The 19,845-nt window shown below is 35.1% G+C and overlaps 3 protein-coding genes and 1 non-coding gene across 4 annotated transcripts; 1 reads left to right on the forward strand and 3 right to left on the reverse strand.

Moving 5' to 3' along the window:
• LOC110012890 lies at positions 437–2,190 on the forward strand. Its single transcript, XM_020698021.1, has 2 exons — positions 437–1,189; positions 1,975–2,190. Exons 1-2 carry the CDS (start codon positions 442–444, stop codon positions 1,980–1,982), a joined length of 756 nt encoding a protein of 251 aa, XP_020553680.1. The 5' UTR covers positions 437–441; the 3' UTR covers positions 1,983–2,190.
• On the reverse strand, positions 4,442–4,525 carry TRNAL-CAA. Its single transcript has one exon. It is a non-coding gene; the product is annotated as a tRNA-Leu (tRNA).
• Positions 10,459–11,301, reverse strand: LOC105173119 (RING-H2 finger protein ATL68). Its single transcript, XM_011094776.2, has one exon. It carries the CDS (start codon positions 11,231–11,233, stop codon positions 10,610–10,612), a length of 624 nt encoding a protein of 207 aa, XP_011093078.1. The 5' UTR covers positions 11,234–11,301; the 3' UTR covers positions 10,459–10,609.
• Positions 18,817–19,657, reverse strand: LOC105173120. The gene has a single exon (XM_011094777.2). It carries the CDS (start codon positions 19,623–19,625, stop codon positions 18,963–18,965), a length of 663 nt encoding a protein of 220 aa, XP_011093079.1. The 5' UTR covers positions 19,626–19,657; the 3' UTR covers positions 18,817–18,962.

The raw sequence follows: 19,845 nt of genomic DNA on the forward strand, positions 1-19,845 counted from the left end.
AAGTAATTGCAATGAATTGATACATGCGTCTATGAATATAATAGTTAATTGTATAAAATGAATTGATATTATACATGAATATATTTAATTAGTTACAAAAAATTGATTGATGCATGAATATAATCAATGAAACATATATGAATTCATTTATTTTCAGTACATATGTACTAAATTTGCTGAATTTAAAAAGTCTCTCTTTTAATTAATAAAATATTAATTTATCGATAAATTAATATCTCTCTAAATTAATAAAATTTCATGGTCCCAAGGTTATTAATTTATAGAGGTTTTACTGTATGTATATATTAATAAAATAAAAAAATACGACATGACTTAAATAAAAAATTCAATTCACTCCATCACGGGCATCTATCCTTATAACTATACATATAAAGCAAATTCTTTTCATTCATTCTCTTCTCAAACTACTCCGTCCTCACTATGGAAAACTCTCAACCATTAGCCACAGAGAGTTTCTCCTACAGCTGGTTGACAGTCACAGACAGAAAACCATCTCCCTCCGACAGCCTCCGACCGAAACTCCCTGACAGAGAACAGAACAACTTCAACTTCGACGTTCCTGTCTCAACACCATCTACAGCCCTCGTTCACGCCGACGAGATCTTCTCCGACGGCCAAATCTTGCCGCTTTACGTCGACGGATCATCTAACGTCGCCGTGGACACCACGAGCATTCCAGCTTCTTCTCCCGCCTGCCATGTGTGTTCGAATTCGATGTCGTCTCCTCCTAGAACATCATTTTTTGATAAAAACAAACATTTCTTGTACGAGATAAAATGGATCGTCAGATCAAATTCACCAACAAGAATCTTGCACAAGTGTCTGAAAGTAGTTGTCAGGCAGTTGTGTAAGGGAGTAGGGTGCTCGAGGAAGAGCAGCCGAGTCGATGATGTTGAACGGAAGGCGTTCGAAGTCCGAAGCTGGCGGAGTTATAATAGTTCTCCTGATCAGGCATCGCCAAAATCCAGTTCAGCTAATTATTCAGTGGTTGATATGAAGAAAACAGGCGGCGACGACGTCTATCGTGGATCGGGAGACGTCGTCCAGCGTTGGAGGAGTTCGCCGGCACAAGCTTCGCCGAGTTTAAGCCCTTCCCGTTCTAGTAATGTTTGGTTCGATGCTGAGAATCCAATCCATGAGGCTATTCTCTATTGCAAGAGATCAATAGGTATGTTACTATAGATTTATTTGTATTTTAGGATAATTACGTTTATACCTCTTAAGTTTAGGTATATTACAGAAAGACCATAAGATTTTTCAGACTTGTGTCTATCCTTGAACTCATCATGTAATGTAAAGTAGTGTTATGGTGAAATTGCAGTTTTAGTTTTATTGTTGGATAGGGGTTCGACACTTTTAGTCGACACACTAGGTCTTTTGTTTCACGAAAATTTTAAGATATTCCTCAAATTGGGAAAACTCGATAACTTTAGTTATCTATTTTAGGTGATTTTTAAAATAATCCAACAATTGAGAAAATTCGACACCTTTAATCCCATGTCCAAATTTTCATTAAAAAAAAAAAGTTTGGCAAGGACATGTGCGATGCACGTATCTATCAGTTATGTGAGCAACCAAGTTAATAGACATACAATTGCACGTGTCCTTACCGTATATTTAATTTTTGGTTAAAAACTTGGATATGGGATTAAATGTGTTCAATTTTTTTTAATTTTGGAACCATTTTAAAAGTTTCATAAAGTAGATGACTAAATATATCGAGTTTTATCAATTTTGATATCATTTTAAAATTTTCGTAAAGCAGGTGACTAAATGCCCTATAGTAAAAAAGTATAATTTTGGAGTGTGAGTGTATTTTTTCAATTTATATATAGGATGTATATATAATGAATTTTTCTCTTATGTTCTTCGTTTCAGTGTCTGCGTAAAAATACAATTGTGACATTATCAAATTTTGGTAACCATTAACATTTTCCAATTTTTACGTTTCAGAAAAATAAAGGGGTGCGGTTTTGGAGTAGACGAAAGAAGAGCGGAAAGGAGATGATTAAAAGGTTTGCAGAAATGCATGGCAAAGTTGTTGGACAATGCATGCATATTCTTGAATTGTACTTACCAATGGTTGGGATCCAGATTTTGAGTAATCTACACCATACATTACGTACGTGGGATTCGTCGATATATATATATATATAGAACTTGTTTACATGATTGAACATCTTGTTTTTGGAGAAGAAGTCAAGCAGTCTTGATTTTGCTCGAAATATGCGACCATGATTGGTTGATCGAACTCGGTCACGTATCTCCCAAAATCAAGTGATTGGGTCTTGAGGATTAAAACAAGAACGTGAGGCTCGTTCGGGTCGTCCCCGATTATGACCCTTCGAAGCTCAAGTTAGAGTTGATCGAGGTAAAAATATGCGAGCTGATAGTGATAGGTCGAAAATATTAAATAGCAGTTACCTCAATAAATGATGCGTTTGGGTATTTATAAATCCAAGTGGATACTGTTGTTTGGACCATGTGTCATCATCAGGAGAACGTGCGTCTTCGATCTGACAGCCCTCATTGAGTCGGGTCTTCGGCTATAAGGATGGATCTTCCCGACCCGCTTTCAATAGGATGCGGATCCTAGACTGGTAAATGATGGAAATACCCTTCATTAAGGGTACTTTTGGTAAATTTGAATTCTCCCCGTCAAGTCCCTTATCACATATGAGAACAAGATTTTGGGATTTTGTGTAAATAATACAGCAATTTTATGGTAGAATGGGGGCAGAGGGCCTCACATGTTGCCAGTTTCTCTTTGTGTTACTTTCTAGCAATTGTTGGATGGAAAATTTTAACCTACGTTGAGTTTGGATGAATTTAAAGTAATTATATGACAAGTGTAATATATATATTATGTACAATTTAGAAAAAAATGAACATATTATACGACAAGAGTATTGCACTTGTTCTGTGATTGATTTGATTTGATTTTGTGAAGTTGATTCAAGAGCATCATTGCTACTTTGCTCCACCATGCGCGCTACAAGCCACGTATATAAAATCTTTCATTTTATATATGAATATCACATATATAAATTTTTTCTTAAAATAAAATTAATTATGTAATTTTAATACACGTGGTGTGTATATGTAAAATAGAATAAAAAATACAACATGAATTGCACTAGAAAATCCAATCTGTAAAACCCCAAATTAGTTAAGTCTCTGTATGCATATTTTGCTGGAATTTGTCCAATCCAATCTTGAAAAATTCTAGCAGAACTCAGATCGACCGAATTTGAATCATGCAATACACCTGTCGTGTGATTATCGTACAATTTGAGAAAAGTAATCAATCACATAGTGAATGTAATACAGTTGCTCTGTGATTGATTTGGTTCGGCTAAACCTAATTCGGGTAAGAATTTTTCTCCAATCTTAATACAATACCACTTTTTTATCCTTTTGCTTAGGTCTCATATTGTGCCGGGATTTTTCCCGCCTCGTTGAACCACCCGCATATGTACTTTTTCATGAAAAATTCTTATTCAAATCAAATTAATTGAAACCGAACCTATTACAGAGAGAGAGTCTGAGGGATTTTTAATTTCAATGTATGTGTGAACACCAGACAGACAAGAATGGAGAAATCCGAATTCTGCAGCAAACAACAACCTTAAGTTTGTTGCATGAAAACAAGCAGAGACAAAGAGGGCCCATGTGAAGACATCCTGCTACCATATAAGCCATATTAGCACCATACCTTGTTGTTTCTATCTCCTTGTCTTTCCTTGCATCCATGCTGCATATCCTCTATCTCATCTCCAAATGTGGCATAAATCAGCCCCCATCCCCGGGACCAACCCTCCAACGAATCCTACTTCTCCTCAGCTAAACAACGTCCCTCGTCTATCGATGTCTCAGCCCTAGTCATAAAAACAAGAAAATTAAAGACAACGAACGGACTATATACCATCACAAATTGTCAATTTTTCTTCACATTTGATTCCTAAAGAAGGAACGATGACATGGGGCGATGCTCGTGCTTATCTTCTAGTTCTGAGCTTAGTAGACAGAAAAACAAAGGCGAGTTCATTAATTAGGCCATACGTGTTAGGATGACACAGTTAGGACAGAATCTAAGTTGTAAGAGCTTTTCCTTGTGGAAACAGAGACAGCTCTTGGCATGATAAGAGCAGGGGACCAGAGACATTGCTGTGTACATAACCAAACTGTGTCGGAAATCTCAAGTATCACGTGTTCGTGTTCGTGTTTGAGTGTTCAATCCGGACGATGACAATGTAAGGCCGGCTGCAACCAAATGTGAACAAATAAGCTAATGGAAATAAGAAGATATATGTAAGAGAATGAAACATATATGTGTATTGAGGGTATCTCGACGTCCACTCGTTTTGGGACCATTTTTGGAGTCAGAAAGTAAAAAATGTTGCAAAGAAGAAAAGTTGATTGTCAGAAGTGGGATTTGAACCCACGCCCTCTTACGAAGACCAGAACTTGAGTCTGGCGCCTTAGACCACTCGGCCATCCTGACTCATGGGATAATCGCTATAATTTCAAGACTACAATCATAGAATCACATTATCTCTTGTGCATGAAATTTAACCCATGATCTCTTGTGGAAGAAAGGGATAAATACAATTTTGATCCTCAGACAAAGTTATTTATACATTTCAGTTCTCAAATAATTTGGTATTGCAGTTTTTATCCTCAAATTGTTGTTTCTTTTTCTTTTTTTTTTTTTTTTGCATTTTTAGTCCTTTCATTAATAAAATCGTTAAAATTAACGTAAATTACATTTGATAAGGAAAAAATAGACATTTTTCTTTAATTTTATGCTATTTTTCAAGTTTGACCCAATGCATCAATCTCCCCTATATTTATTCAATTTTCAAGAAAGAAAAAATCAAAAAAATGAATTTCAACAATAATTTTTCTATATAATCTTAACAAAATATTATCAATAATATATTTTATATATAATACAATACGTGCAATATATATATATATATATATATATAACGCAAAGTATGGGCTTTATCATATTTATTTCTTTTTTCTCTTTATAATATTGATTTTATTATATTTATTTGATCCATAACTTGAAAAAATTAGAAAGAAAGGCAAAATAAATAAAGGAAAGTTAAGTTAATATTATATAAAAATGTGTTAAGATTATATAGAAAAATGTGTTTAGAAAAAATGAACGCATTGGACCAAAACTTAAAAAATACAATAAAATGAAAGAAAAAAATTACTATATTTTGCCTTTCAAATAAAATTTTCCGTAACTTTAATGATTTTATTAACGGAAAGACTGGAAATATCAAAAAATAATTTGAGGATCAAAACTACTACTTCAAATTATGTAAAGACTAAAACTGCATAAATAATTTTATTTGAGGACCAAAATCGCAATTATCAAACATATATATATTTTTTCCATAATTGAAATCATCGATCTCATGTTCGAGTGTGTGATAAGTCGAACTCTTTCTACAAATAGGCTTATAACAAAAAATAAGAGGGTGTTTGCAAATACTTATTTTCAGCACTTATCAATTTATTATTAAAGTAAATTAATAATTATGTTTCCTTTTTATAATTTTTATTTTTAAACTGTTCAGATTAAATTGGATAAAATTATATTTTTGGTCCTATAGGACAAGGGATGCTACATTTCTTGATCTACTACTTTACATATAAGAAAATATTACATGTGTAGTTCTGAAGCCTAAAAAATGTTAAATTTAGAATTAAACTATTTTTCTGTGGTCAAATGTCGTTTTCAATAGTTTCGAGAAATCAACATTGCACTTTTAGTTTCAGAGAACAGCGATTGACATATTTGTTCGCATAGAATAAAAAAATATTATATATTTTGTCCGAAAACTACTTTTTTATGATCAATTTTGAAGCTAGGATTTGAAATGCTTGTTTATTACAGCTTGGAAGCCATTACCCATCACAGAATTCCAAAGTGTGGAAGAGAATGTTTTTGAAGTTGCAAGAGTTCAATGCCATGTAATTATTTAATTTACAAATCTAAAAGTACGGATCAAAAGTGCTACACCCCATCATCTATAGAACCAAAAGCTCAATGCTAATTTTCAAACCCGTTAAAAATCACCTTTGACAATAGAAAAATGATTTACGTTAAAAAAATAATGTCTGTTAAGTTTTGAAACCACATGCGACGTTTTCTTATCCTATGTGATCAGATATGTTAATTTCATAAAGTACAAAATCAAAAGTACTACCCCTATTTTGTTAGGATTAAAAGTACAATTTTTTCAATTAAATTTAAATGAAAAAAACTATAACTAGGTAGCTCCCTACTAACTCTTCCAATTTATTAATAAAACTATAAATATTAAAATAATTTTCAGACACCCCAACTTTATTTTTTTTTTCACTTTAAAGTTTGATTTTTAAGCACTCTCAATTCTTAAAAAAAAAAAAACAAAAACTATTATCCGAATATACCTATGTCCTCAGATATTATCTGAATATATTTCATTAGAAGAAATATTGCATAGAGAGAATAAACAAATTACAAACATAGGATATATGCAATTGTTGTGGATGAAGAAAATCTATTGCCAAGCCTTTTATTTATAGTAGGAAATGCTTCAAAATTATATATATTCTATGGAGCAAAGTGCAAATGAACCACTTTCTCACAAATCTTTACGTTGCTGAATTTCCTCAGGAACAATTTCAATTGAATTTTTAGTGGTTCGAATCTTCTAAATTTTTACTATTTTTTTTCCAGAATTTAATGGTATTGAACATTAATGTGCTTTGTTCTTGCATGACAAATTTGATTATTTGCTAACTGGATCGCACTCTGACTGTCACAATGTATTGTGATGTGCTTCTGGTCAATTCATAGTTCACAAAGTATTAAGTCTATTACGGAAAAATAAAATACATTGATGTTCGATATCATTTTGTGCTAGAGATTCTAAAAGAAGGTGTTGTAAAAATTCAAAAAATTGGGACCATTGAAAATCCTATTTATACACAAAAATTTTGACTGCAACAAGGTGGATATGAAACCCCATATCCCCCACTTTGATTAAATTATTTTGCATACACCAAATAGCTCCAAATAATCAAAGAATCTTTTCTGATGTGAAAGATCATATTAAATTGCAACCACACACCGTACTAAAAGTAACCTTAGGCTCTAATACCAATTATTATGGTATCAAAGTTAATACCTCCTTTAATTGGATTTTTGGTCCCATTAAATAGGATCATTCTTGCTTTAGTCCCCTGCTTTACTTGGTTGATGTTTATAATCCCAAAGTTTATCCTTATTTAAACCTAAGCCAAAATTCTTTTTTTGTCTTTCCAAAATCTAAAAATACTCCTAATTATTACTTGAACCTTCATTTGATGCCTGGAAATAATCTTCTTCCTGTTCTAGAATTTTCACAAAGAGATTTCATCTATAACCTTTCAAATTTTGAAAATATTACTTTTATTCGATTGCATCCTTTTAAGGAGTCTCATTGGTTAGTGGTAAAAATATCTAAATGTAATATTTAATAAATATTTCTTTAGTAAATTTAGTCTCTAATACCATTCTATCCGACAACCCCTTGTAATTGGGATGTCCCAATAAAAGGCACTTATCAATTTGCTAACCCAAAATTGATGGCTTCATAGCTAGACCCTTAGAGGTCACCCCCTACGAAGGGCTGAACTTCGGGATTGGGCAAATCACCACATGTCACGCAATAGAGAATTGGGGTTTTTTATAAACTCTAATACCATTTTGGACGAACATGGCATTAGGATACAATAAAAAATGAATCGGGACTAAATGTGCAAATATTATGTAAGTTAAAAGACTAAATCTATTGTCCAGAAAAGTAAAGGACGAAAATTACAACACACTCAATCTTGTGGAATTAAAGTGTAACTTTCCCAAACAAAAAACACTAATAACGAAGTTCGACCAAAAATTATGATGACGTACTCGGACACTACTCAAATATATTTAACTAAAAAATATTATAAAAATATAAACAAATTACAAACACAGAAAATATGCAATTAGGGTGGATGGAAAAACTATATTGCCAAGCTTTATATTCATAGAAGAAAGCTATTCAAACTGCAAAACAGTCACTTTCTCACACCCATCTAAACTGGGATCTTTACAAATGTTTGAAAATTAATTGAAATTTCCAAATACCTATGAGAAGGGGAAAAATCTCTCGCACTTATGAAAAGCGCCCCAAGGGAAAAAGAACAAAAGGAGACGCAAAGAAAAATGAAGTGCTAAAGAGAGGGTGAAATGCTGAGATTAGCGTATAGCCGAGGGGTTCTGAACGCACCAAATAGAACAATTTGAAGCGTTTTTTGATTCGGCCAATCATTACTCTACGAAGGGGTTTACGACAAGTGTTAGAGAGGTCTCATATCAGAGTCCTTCCTCTCCGCTGGGAACCTTCGCTTCTTTCACCCAAACAATTGAAGAATTGAAACAAAAAAAAAAAAGTAACTCTTGTCAAAATGTCCGAAATTTTGGAGAACCTAACCGGAGAAAAAACTCCGGCTCGGCGATCAAAATTCAGAAATAAACATCGATTTCCGAAGGTAAACTTGGCCGAATCGGCATCGAAGCAATCGCCTCTCGTCCATAGGTCCTTCAATTATCAGCAATTGTAGCAGAAAACGGCATCTATAAACCTTTATAAATATTTCAATTAAAAAAAAAAAAAAGAACTAGCTCAACAGATATTGCTCGGTGAATACGAACCCTGCAGTAGAAAGATTCACGCTGCGGCGATCAACACTGCAATCGAGATCAAACAAACCCTTGACACTTTTGAATAAAAGCGGAAACTGTATGAAGACTTTTGAGAATGGAGCAAAATTTGGGGGGGGGGGCAGGAGAGCGCAGAGAGGAGCAAGTGTCATCAGCTAAACCCTAATCCGCGTCGGAAATAGATGCAGCTACAAGGGGGCTACTTATTGATAAACTAGGACAATGGGCTGGGTATCACTCCCGAGCCCAGTCCAATAATGGCCTGCTCACCACCCCATCACCTGCAAAAATTCTTGCTACATCTCACCCAATCAAATTAATTATATAACAAATATATCATATTTATCGTGATTTATTATTTTTTTAAATTGTATATTAATCACACGATATTATACGTTGTCATATAATTGATACCAATCTGATCAGATGTGATTCGAGTTAGAATTTCTCTTAATTCAAATAATAAAAAGATATTATTCAGAATTAATTACACTTACAGCTATAAATTGTGAAAGGCTGACCGCTCAACATATTCTAATTGCAATTTTTTCATCCAATACTTACACAAATTAATACATTTATATCCACAAAAATAAATGTTTTTATCATAATATTATAATTACATAATATTTGATATTATATCATCATCACTTGCATTCCTATCTATCTAATATTAATGAAATTCAGGCCATGAACAATTATAACAATCAATGTATCAATAATTAGTATGTGATGATAATTTTAATTAAGAAAAACACATCACATTAGCTACCAACATGAACTAAAAATGAAGGGGTGAGTAAAGTGGGTTAATGCAAACAAAAGTTAGTCAAAAAGCAATGCTGCTTCACTCATAGCCTCATCAACAATGATTCCCTCACCAACATTATTGTTCCAAAATTCACACCATAACTACCCACTTTCAGCAAACTCACATATTCTTGAATATCAAGAATATATATTTTTGTCAAAACCCAAAAAAGAAAATCAAGAAAATACACAAATTCACAACTAAAAATCCCATTGGGACAGCTCAATATCTCCTGTTGAAAATGAGTAAATTACAATATACTTTCTCGTTGTTTGAAATATTACAAATATTTTATATAATTAATGATAAATATAACAAATATTTCCTACGAAAAAGATATTTGTTACGCAATTTTAATAACATATAAAGTATATAATTAATTTTTGAATGATAAATAAATAATTGTACTTATGACAAATTTCAGTAAAATTGATCCTACATTATCCCCAGTTTAAATGTTGGATGGCTATGGGTGTATGTGTGTAAAATAAAAGAAGGGAAAAGTATTATTTTAGGCTGCTAAGTATGCTTAATTTTAATTTTAGTTCGATAACTATGTCCATTTTTGTTTAGGTCCAGTAACTTACAAAATTGCTTACTTTTAGTCATCTGGCACATTTTCGGACAATTTTACTCCTATGAGTGCATATGGATTAAAACTGCCTTTCAAAAGTTGCATAGGGGTAAAATTGTTCGAAAATCTGCTAGAGGACTAAAAGTAAGCAATTCCGTAAGTTATTGAACCTAAACAAAAATAAAAATAGTTATCGGATTAAAATTAAAATTAGGCATACTTAGCGGACTAAAATAATACTTTTCCCATAAAAGAAATTTAAAAATTTATAACCAAATATTGAGAAGCAATATCATATTACGTAATAAATATTTCACTTGCTATCTTCAATTTTTCCAGCAAAAGAAAGTATTTAAGTCAGACAACTTTCTTACATTTTCATCCACCAATAAGCTAGAAATACAATTCAACCCCTAAATATTCCCCCAATTACCAAATTCACCCTCCCTCATTGGCGCCTCCGCCAATCGGAGTACTGAGAAAGCGGTACCACCTCTTGCAACGGCGTCGACAGCGGCGTAGGTAGCGGCGACTGCCGGCAAACGGGGCAGGACGCGTTGAGCTTCAGCCACGCGTCCACACACGTCACGTGAAAACAGTGCTTGCAATCGGGCAGCATCCGCAGCATCTCCGACTCACGGTACTCGCACAAGCATATCGCACAAACGGTGTCGTTCCCCCAGTTCCCGTTCCGCTTCGAGTAAACGAGCTTCGGGTAGGAGTTAATAACCGCCTGGTCCAACCCCACGACGACGTTCTGAGACTCGTTCTCGTCATCCTCGGCGACGAAGATTATGCGGGGGAGGTAGATGCTGTTCTCGTTAGAGCGATTAGGGTTCGAATTCTCTCTCTGCTGGTTCCGGCGACGGCGGCGTGCGGCGGCGGATCGGCAGCAGATGTAGGAGGCGAGGAGAATAGTGGAGAAGAGCACGAGGAAGCCGAGGGCGATGGCAATGGCGTAACCGAGGCCGATGGAGGTGAGACTCTGGGTGAATGAGGGAGATTTAGGTGCGGAGGTGGCGGTGGAGGAGGTGGAGGTCAAGGGCGGCGACGGTTGTGGGGTGGTGGACATTGGGAGAGTAAGGGGGTGGTGGAGGTGGAAAAGGCCATCTGAGTGAGGGGAAATGAGGGGGGGTTGGGGGTGGAGGGTGGAGGGTGGGGGGGTGCAGCATTTAATACCGGAGTTTGGAAACAGAGCAACTCATTTAATGGCCAACATGGATTGACGACGATGCTCATACTTAATTTAATTATTGGGCTTTGATTTTGGGTATTTGTTTTTTGGGGGTTTGGGCTATTCTATTCTATAACACTTACTTGGCTCAATGAATAAAATAAATGATAAATTACAGTCACTTTGTTATTTGACATAATTATATTTTTTTATTATTTAAAAAATTATAAATATTATTTTAATTTTTATTGAACTTTCATTCAATTTTTATAGTGAATTAACAAAAATATTATTTGGGATTATAAATTATAATTTTATATATTTATTAGAAATTTTCTAAAATATTTTATGGACTAATATTTGTTATGGTTTATTTAATTTTATCCACACTCATTTTTTTTCATTTTTTCAAATACTTTTTTTTTATAAAAAAGTCAGTAAAAGTAAATTAGCAATGTTCACTTTACAGTTTAGAAACTGCATAATTATTTTTTATTTAAGGAGGGTATTTGTAATGTTTTAAACAATGAGGAGTATTCGTAATAATGCCAAACTTTTATGGAGGTAGCTGTAATTTATCCTAAAATAAAATACAAATTTATGCGAGCAAAAAAAATGGTGCTTGGCTCACTTGGAGCGGAAAGTGGTGAAATAAATTCTGAAAAATAAAAATGTGTAAATGAGTGAAAATAAGAGGGTTATTATTTAAGTTTTGTATACAAGAAAGAGATTGATATTGAATTAAAGTTTTAAGTATGAAATTACAATATTTCTTTAAGCTAAAGTAGTAGTACGAAGGTGAAAGTAGCAGTAGGTAGGCTCGAAGTGTAAAAACGTCAAAAACATATATTTTCTCATTAGGGGAACTCTCTATTTTAAGGCAACCACAAGTTGGTTGGACGAGATCAAGAATTTAGGGAATCATGACCTCATAGTTGTTAGATAATACTGAAACCCCCTCAAATTTGGTGGATAGTTCCTAATAGTTGGAGGAAGTCTCTCGAACTTGAGGGGCAGTTAGAGGATTCCCGTTAGATTCGAGGAACTATTGGAGTCTGTTCTGTATTTTTTGGGATATAAGGATGTCTTTTCGGATTTTGGGGTAGGTGGTTGAGGAGACTTCTCCCAACTAGAGTCCACGGTTTTAAGATTCATAGTACTTCTCTCTGGGGGCGCCACGTATCCTCGAGGGGACAGTTGATCCTTATCCGATTCTGTAAGGGGGGCCTCCAGAGATCCTGCGTGGATACCATCTAAGTCCCCTATGGACGCTATATGAGAGGACCTTTAACTTTGGCTTGGGGATTTCAAATCTCTAAACTTCCTTGGGAGCCCTGTGAGGCCTTTTCGGATTGGGGCCCTCTCAGATTTGGGCCATTGGACTTTTTTGACCAATCTATTTTCTTTGGGCGCCTATCGGTCTCCCTCGGGGCTCTACCTGGATTCGATTTCTTAGAGGCCTTATGGGTCTTCTTCCGAATTGGATCCCATAGTTGACAGCATGAGTATATCTTTTCCCCACGAGCCTTGTCTTGAAGGCGGTAACCTCCCCATCAGTTCCAAACTTATGTTTGTAAACTCATTTGCATCTAACTGGTTTAATGCCTTTAGGTTGGTCTACAAGGATCCAAACTTGATTTGAATCCATCAAGTCCATTTCGGACTTCAAGGCCTCAAGCCACTTATCCGAGACGATGTCAGATATTGCTTCTTCACATGTCCTTGGATCATTATCCAATTGGCCAGTCATCCATAAGAATCCGTACCTATCAGGTGGTTGGGATACTCTGGTTGACCTACGGAAAACTGGAGCACTATTAGTGGAACCACAGGTTCAGATGGTGTTGCATTATCTTGCTGAGGTATCTTACTTGACTCTTCAAGTAGTACCTTATCTCGTCGGCTATCCATAGGAAAACCTCTTTCCAAGAATACTATATATATTTCTCGAGACAAAAACCTTTTGCATTGACGGGTCGTAGAAATAGTACCCCACAGTTTCTTTTGGATATCTGACAAACTTGCACAGACTAGTCTTAGATTCTAGTTTGTTTCCCACTAGCCTCTTGACGTATGCAGGGCTACCCCACACCCTCAAGTACTTCTAGGATGGAGGCTTGCCATGCCATATCTTATATGGCGTCTGGGACACTGTTTTGGATGGCGCCATGTTGAGCAACTTGGCCGCTGTCTCAAAAGCATATCCCTAGAAGGACAAGGGCAGTTCGATAAAACTCATCATGGATCGGACCATGTCAAATATGATCCGATTCCTCCTTTCAACCACGCTATTAAGCTGCGGCTTTCTAGGAGGAGTTAATTGAGAGAGAATTCCATTCTCTTTTAAATAATCCATGAATTCACCAGTTAAATACTCTCCACCTCGGTCTGACTGAAGGATCTTGATTTTACAGCCAGTTTGATTCTCAACTTTAAGTATGAATTCCTTAAACCTTCCAAAGGCCTCAGACTTGTACCTTATAAGGTAAACATAACCGTACCGTGAGTGATCATCGGTGAAGGTTATGAAGTTTGAGTATCCTCTTCTAGCTGGAGTATTCATTAGTCCACAGACGTCCGTATGGATTAAATCCAACAGACTATTGGCAAGCGTACTTTCTCAAAAAAATAGTGCAACTTTCATCTATTCCAAGTGTGCCACGACTCATGAGACCACACTTGGGTAGTGGTAGCTTCCTCACCATATTTTTATGGATGGAAGGCTTGGACAGACAAAATAATTTTGATCTAAGTCCATTATGGGCCTAATATTCAACTTGGTCCAACCAAGTGAGAGTTAGGTTTGAGTGTTTGACTGAGACCTCATCACATAATAACATTGCATGCTAAAACATTAAATACGAAAAAGCATTAAACGTAATGCATACAAAATAGCCTAGCATACCCTTGCGTGATGATCACGAACTCAATCTATGCGACCCACTAAGCCCGCAGTGAGTCTAGGGTCTGTCTAAGATGGTCCTATAATATTACAAAAGTAATTTACCAATTAATGTATAAATGGGCCTTGTAATTTCTCCGTGGGCCTCCTTCTCCATGGGCCTTCTTCTCTGTGGGTTTGCCGTATTACAAAAAATAAAATTCTCACCAAAAAATCCTATACTACTCTGATTACAACTGAAAAGAAACCCTGATCAGAAGTTGAGGGAGAGTACATAATGGGGAGGATAACAAACCTTATTATTCCAAGGCAAAAAATGAGAGAAGGAGAGAGAAAAAAAATTAAAATGGCATATGAGCCCACCCAACAAATTACTTTAGATACAATTTACATGAATGACCAAAATTAGACTTTCCAAAAATACGAATTGTTGGTCAACTTTTTCTTCCATAGAATTTTTCAATGGGCTCAATTAAAGGGGTTAACCGATTTTATCAAATAAAATTCAAACACAATAAATTTTAATTAAATCCAATTTAAATAAAATTCATCTAATTAAGCCCAATATGTATTTAATCTAATTAAACACATACGCCCATATTGTTTTTATTAATTAATAAGATCCAACTTATTAAATAATAAGGACAAATCAATATAAATTAATACCATTAATTTATCCTTGACTCTTTCCATTCAATTGATCTCTCATTTGTACGTAATCTAATTACTTATGGAACTAATTTCAAATTAATTCCTTGTCCTTTCTCGGTGATTTGTGTGTGACTCTTTAGATTTACCTTTCAGCTAGACTTAAGCTAGTGTCCAATACTATTATTAATAAAATTTAATTTAATTAGTAATTCTTGATTAACCCTTGATCAAGAAAACCCACCACCATAGGTAGCCGTCTAGCAGCGGTCCATGATACTAGAAACTAGGTGAATGTCTGTGCGAACATCTAGGCTCCCGAGTACATATGGGTAAGGTCCTTCCGTCTACCGTTTTCCTGTCATAGTTTAGGACATGGAATTTGGTGTCAGTTTCCATCATGAACTAGACATCTATGCTTTAATACTTGAGACCGCGTTATGCTTAATTGGTCGACATAAGAACCTCTTTTCCTATTCGATCAACTACCGTGGCCACATGTTCATTTTTCGTGAACATGTCTCAAGTGCATAGGAGATACCTCCATCATATACTGATAGGGGATAGATCCTCTTCTTGGAACTCACTGTCCTTGCTACATAATCCGACTGTACTGGACGAGGCTTATGATGATTATATCTGTGACATAATCATCTCTCGTGCTCATCCAAGATAATCATGGTATACACGTGACTGCCAGATTCTTCAAGTTCGAGGACCACTCCCATACTATCGGAACTGGGGATCTAAGTCATACCGACCAAACCTCCGAGGCTTCCACATGACGATCCCTGCGAGTGAGTTCAGTCGATTTGACACCTAGACAATCAACCCACTAAGATCGCATAGACACACTCGATTCCAATCTTGAGGTCCTCGACTTAGAATGTTTCAGACCCAACCCCTCGACAGTTGATTTCATGACTGTCATCCAATGCGCGGTCCAACTACATGGATATTAAGTGGTCTGTGGACTTTGTTATGATGTTCAAGCAGATGTAAACATACAGAATGAGTACAACAAATAAAGAAACCAATAAGCGAATACTCATTTTATTCACTAAATAATAATTGCATAACATCGGAAGTATAGTCAAAACAGATTACATCCAAATCAATCAAATTAGCTTTCTGGTCATCTATCTTAACAGAGTGGTTCCTCATCATCACATACTCCAAAACCAACTTTTTCCCGAATTGCAGCATCCAACAGGAATTCATCACCACCTGGGCAGTTACATTGGAGCTTATTTGGAGAGCACGAAATGACTTCATCCACAGAAAAAGGGAAACCCGAGTCCTGAAGAAACTGCAAAAGCTCTCCAAAGGAAAGCAACGAAACATTGCAATGCAAGAGGAGCAAGGAAAGCCAAGGCGCAAACAAATAGTGAATGGATGCCTCCCCCACCAGGTTTTGTCAAAACAAACACTGATATCTCACTTAAGGATGACAAGTGCTTTGCAGCATTAACTATCCCAGACCATCAAGGAGCTCTCATTTGAGCAAGTCATCGTCGAGTCAGATTGACAGAATTGCTAGGATTGATGCTCAGGAAAATTAGAAGAGTATGGGAAAGCTAGGACCAAATGGGACTTTAGCTAAATACTCAGACTATGTAATGGCTTGGCCAATGGTGTTGCCAATTGGGCTCATGGAGCCAACTGGGACGGACCGATTAACCAGACTCGAATCTTGACCTTTTGGTCATTGAGATTCATTTCGTCAATTAAATTACACCTTATTAACAGTATAAATTCATTTTCACTACCCCGATTAAGAGAATTTGATCAGAAACCCGCAAACACACTAGAAATTAACTTCAATATTTATTAAATTTTCAACACTATGTTTAGTCTAGTGGAATCTGTACTTCGAGTGTAAATGCAATTTCTTATACTGTTTGACCTATTTTTGAATAATTGCTTTTGAAATTAAATTGCATAAAAAAATTAGGTTTCAGTAAAAGCTACAACTTATAGATATTAGTTCGTCTGTAATTATTATTATTTTTTTATCTAATTAACAATTAGTTGTCTATGAAATATTTTTTTATTTCATTTAAAATCTAATTATTTCATTATTAATTATGCAATTATCAATCCAAATTGAGGTTTAGCAATATAAATCGACCACTGCCAATCATAATTTGAATTTTTTTTAAATTTAATTATATTAAAATAATTAAGTAATGATTTAGTTATTAAACTACGGTGGTCAACAAGAAACCCATTGAAGGGGGAAGAGCATATGCAAAGTCGCTGAGAATGATTATGACTTCTTGAATAAACTACTCTTTCTGATCAGTGGGAAATTGAGAAAGCGTGTTCCGCTCGACATAGTGTTATTTAAAGTATAGGACGCTGAGTTTGACGATTTGACATTGAAATTTACAACTATAGCACTCCCACTCAAATTGGAGACGCTTGCCAAATCTTTTTGATAGTCTATAAAGGAAAAAAAATAATATAATTTTAGTCTCTAATTTATAAAAAGTGATATTTTTATAGGAGTAATTATATTTTATTATTTCAATTATGGTCATTTTATTATTTTGATATTTAATTTTTTTTTTATATCAACTTATCATCTCAACTCTACAAAATTTGTACTTTGTCATTTATAATTATTTTTTCCAAAGTTTTTTGTTGAGAAAACATTGCATGCGTGACACATGTGATATTTAAGGGTTCTGTGACGTGATATTTTCACATTGCATAGGATGTGATATTTTTTCCGTAGAAAAATGAATAAAAAATCGATCGTATATGGTAAAGTGCAAATTTCGCAAAGTTGATGAAAAGTTGACACAAAAAAAGTTTAAATTCTAAAGTGTAAAAATAGGTATAGTTCGGATGACAAAGTATAATTTACCCTATTTCATCCTGCATGAACTGATTTTCAAATTATATAGCTTTAAAATTTTGGCAATTTTTATCCCCTTTTTGGCCGATTTGGTCGAAAAATTGCATGTGACTCGTACATGACCCAATTAAATTATAATTTTAGTCATGTAATTTAAAGAGTTGACGTGTTTAGTCTTGTAACTTAGGAGAGTTACCATTTTTGGTCCTGCACGAATTAATTTTCATGATTAAAATTATAATTGAATGAGTCCTGTGCAAGTGCATAAATTATAAAGTTACATTATTAAATTATGAAAATTAATTCGTACATGACAAAAAATGCTACCTTCGCTAAGTTAAAAGACTAATGAAGTTTACCAACATTGTACACATTAATTAGGATAATTACATCATCCTCTTTTGAAGTTTGATGTAATTACACGAAAAAAATTCATGTAATTTGAAAAATAACATTTAGTATCCTTAACGTTTTTTTTTGTCTAATAAATAGATTTTTTTGTTAGTCAAAATTTACGGAATCTGTTAATAGAAAATTTAAATGAAAATCCATATTTCACTCATTGACTTATTAATAAATTATTATGGATTAAACAAATCTTTTTTAAATGAACTATTCTTATAAGAGCAAAAATATATCTTCTCACGTGCATTAACATATAAAGATATATAAGAGTAGGTGATAAAAAGAAAATTATTTAATCTGCTATAAATCAATAATAAGTCTATTGAGGGTGATTACGAATTTTTATTTAATTTTTTGTTAATATTTTGTAAATATAGTAAATATCGACTGACGAAGAGATATATTTATTACAGAAAACAGATATAAAGAGTAATAAATATAATTTTTTATAATAATATGAAGTTCATGTGTAATTATAGAATTACAATTCAATCATATTCAATTACGGACTGTAGCTATTAATACCGGACCAATTCAAAATAAAATAAACAAAAAGTCAAAGATAATTAAGTAGGATATCCCAACTAATAACAAAAAGTAAAAGTTATCTTAATTTATTATTATAAATTTAAAATCTCATCTTTAAATTCATCAATTCAAACGCCACATAATTGTATTAGAATAAATTATAGCTCGAAAAATTAAAAAAAAAAAAAAAAGACAACGTCGTACTACTTGTATATGTATACCAAAAATACATACATACGTATACGTACATATACTGTATACCCTACTACTCTATACTACAGCTAGAGCTTGACCTTTCGCTTACATTTCTGCTGCTGAATCGCCTGGCTCGTGGCGTTGATCGTAATGGTACAGTTCATCGTCACCGTCACATGCTTCTTGATGATGAACATCTTCACTCTCCCGCCAACCCGCGTATAACTACTGATCGCGATCAAACCCGAGTTTATATCCGAACTCAAATCCGGCTGCGACAGGATCCGATCCGTCATCACGTCCACCGTTATGTTCATCCTCATCGTCCGGCGGGCCTTCGCTCTACCCGGAGGCCCACGCGCCTCCCCGATCTCCGTCCCGCGGTAGAAGAGCGCGGTCGTCGTGTTCTGGTACTTGAACGAAGCGTAATTCGGATTCTTCACCGAAACGTCGGCGTTTAGCGTCATGTTGGAGCCCGGCTGTGGGGTGGTGGTGCCGTTTATCAGCTCTAGCCTCTCGACCGTAACTCCGTTCATCCGGATGATCGGGTCTTTGACTTTGAAGACTGTGAAGATTAGGATGACGACGACTATGGCTTGGACGAGGGGGCCCCCGGCCCCGTCGCAGCCACAGCATTTGACCCACCGCCTGCGGCGGGTTCCGGAGACGGCGGCTTCTTCGTCGTCGCTGCTGATGGGGCGGTCGGAGGCGGGGGCGAGAGGGCGGACTTGCTCTGAAGTCTCCACCATTGTTGAAGTTTGTGGGTTCTGAATTAGAAAGAGTTGGTTAAGTTCGTTTATATAGTGCTGTGGTGCAGTGGTAGTGTGGGCGGCTTGAGGTTGTGGAAGTCAAGGCCTGCCCTTTTGATACCCTGCTTGACTTAACCATTCTAAGAATTTGGTATTTGGCAGTATCTCAATTAATTACAGCATAATTACATTCTCTTTTATTAAGGTTTAGTATAATTAT

The sequence above is a fragment of the Sesamum indicum genome, linkage group LG11, assembly GCF_000512975.1.
Source record: "Sesamum indicum cultivar Zhongzhi No. 13 linkage group LG11, S_indicum_v1.0, whole genome shotgun sequence".
Lineage (NCBI taxonomy): Eukaryota > Viridiplantae > Streptophyta > Magnoliopsida > Lamiales > Pedaliaceae > Sesamum > Sesamum indicum.

What these genes read in the sequence shown, in the direction of transcription:
- LOC110012890 (XM_020698021.1), top strand. Translation starts at nt 442, where the DNA reads ATGGAAAACTCTCAACCATTAGCCACAGAGAGTTTCTCCTACAGCTGG.
- LOC105173119 (XM_011094776.2), bottom strand. Translation starts at nt 11,233, where the DNA reads ATGTCCACCACCCCACAACCGTCGCCGCCCTTGACCTCCACCTCCTCC.
- LOC105173120 (XM_011094777.2), bottom strand. Translation starts at nt 19,625, where the DNA reads ATGGTGGAGACTTCAGAGCAAGTCCGCCCTCTCGCCCCCGCCTCCGAC.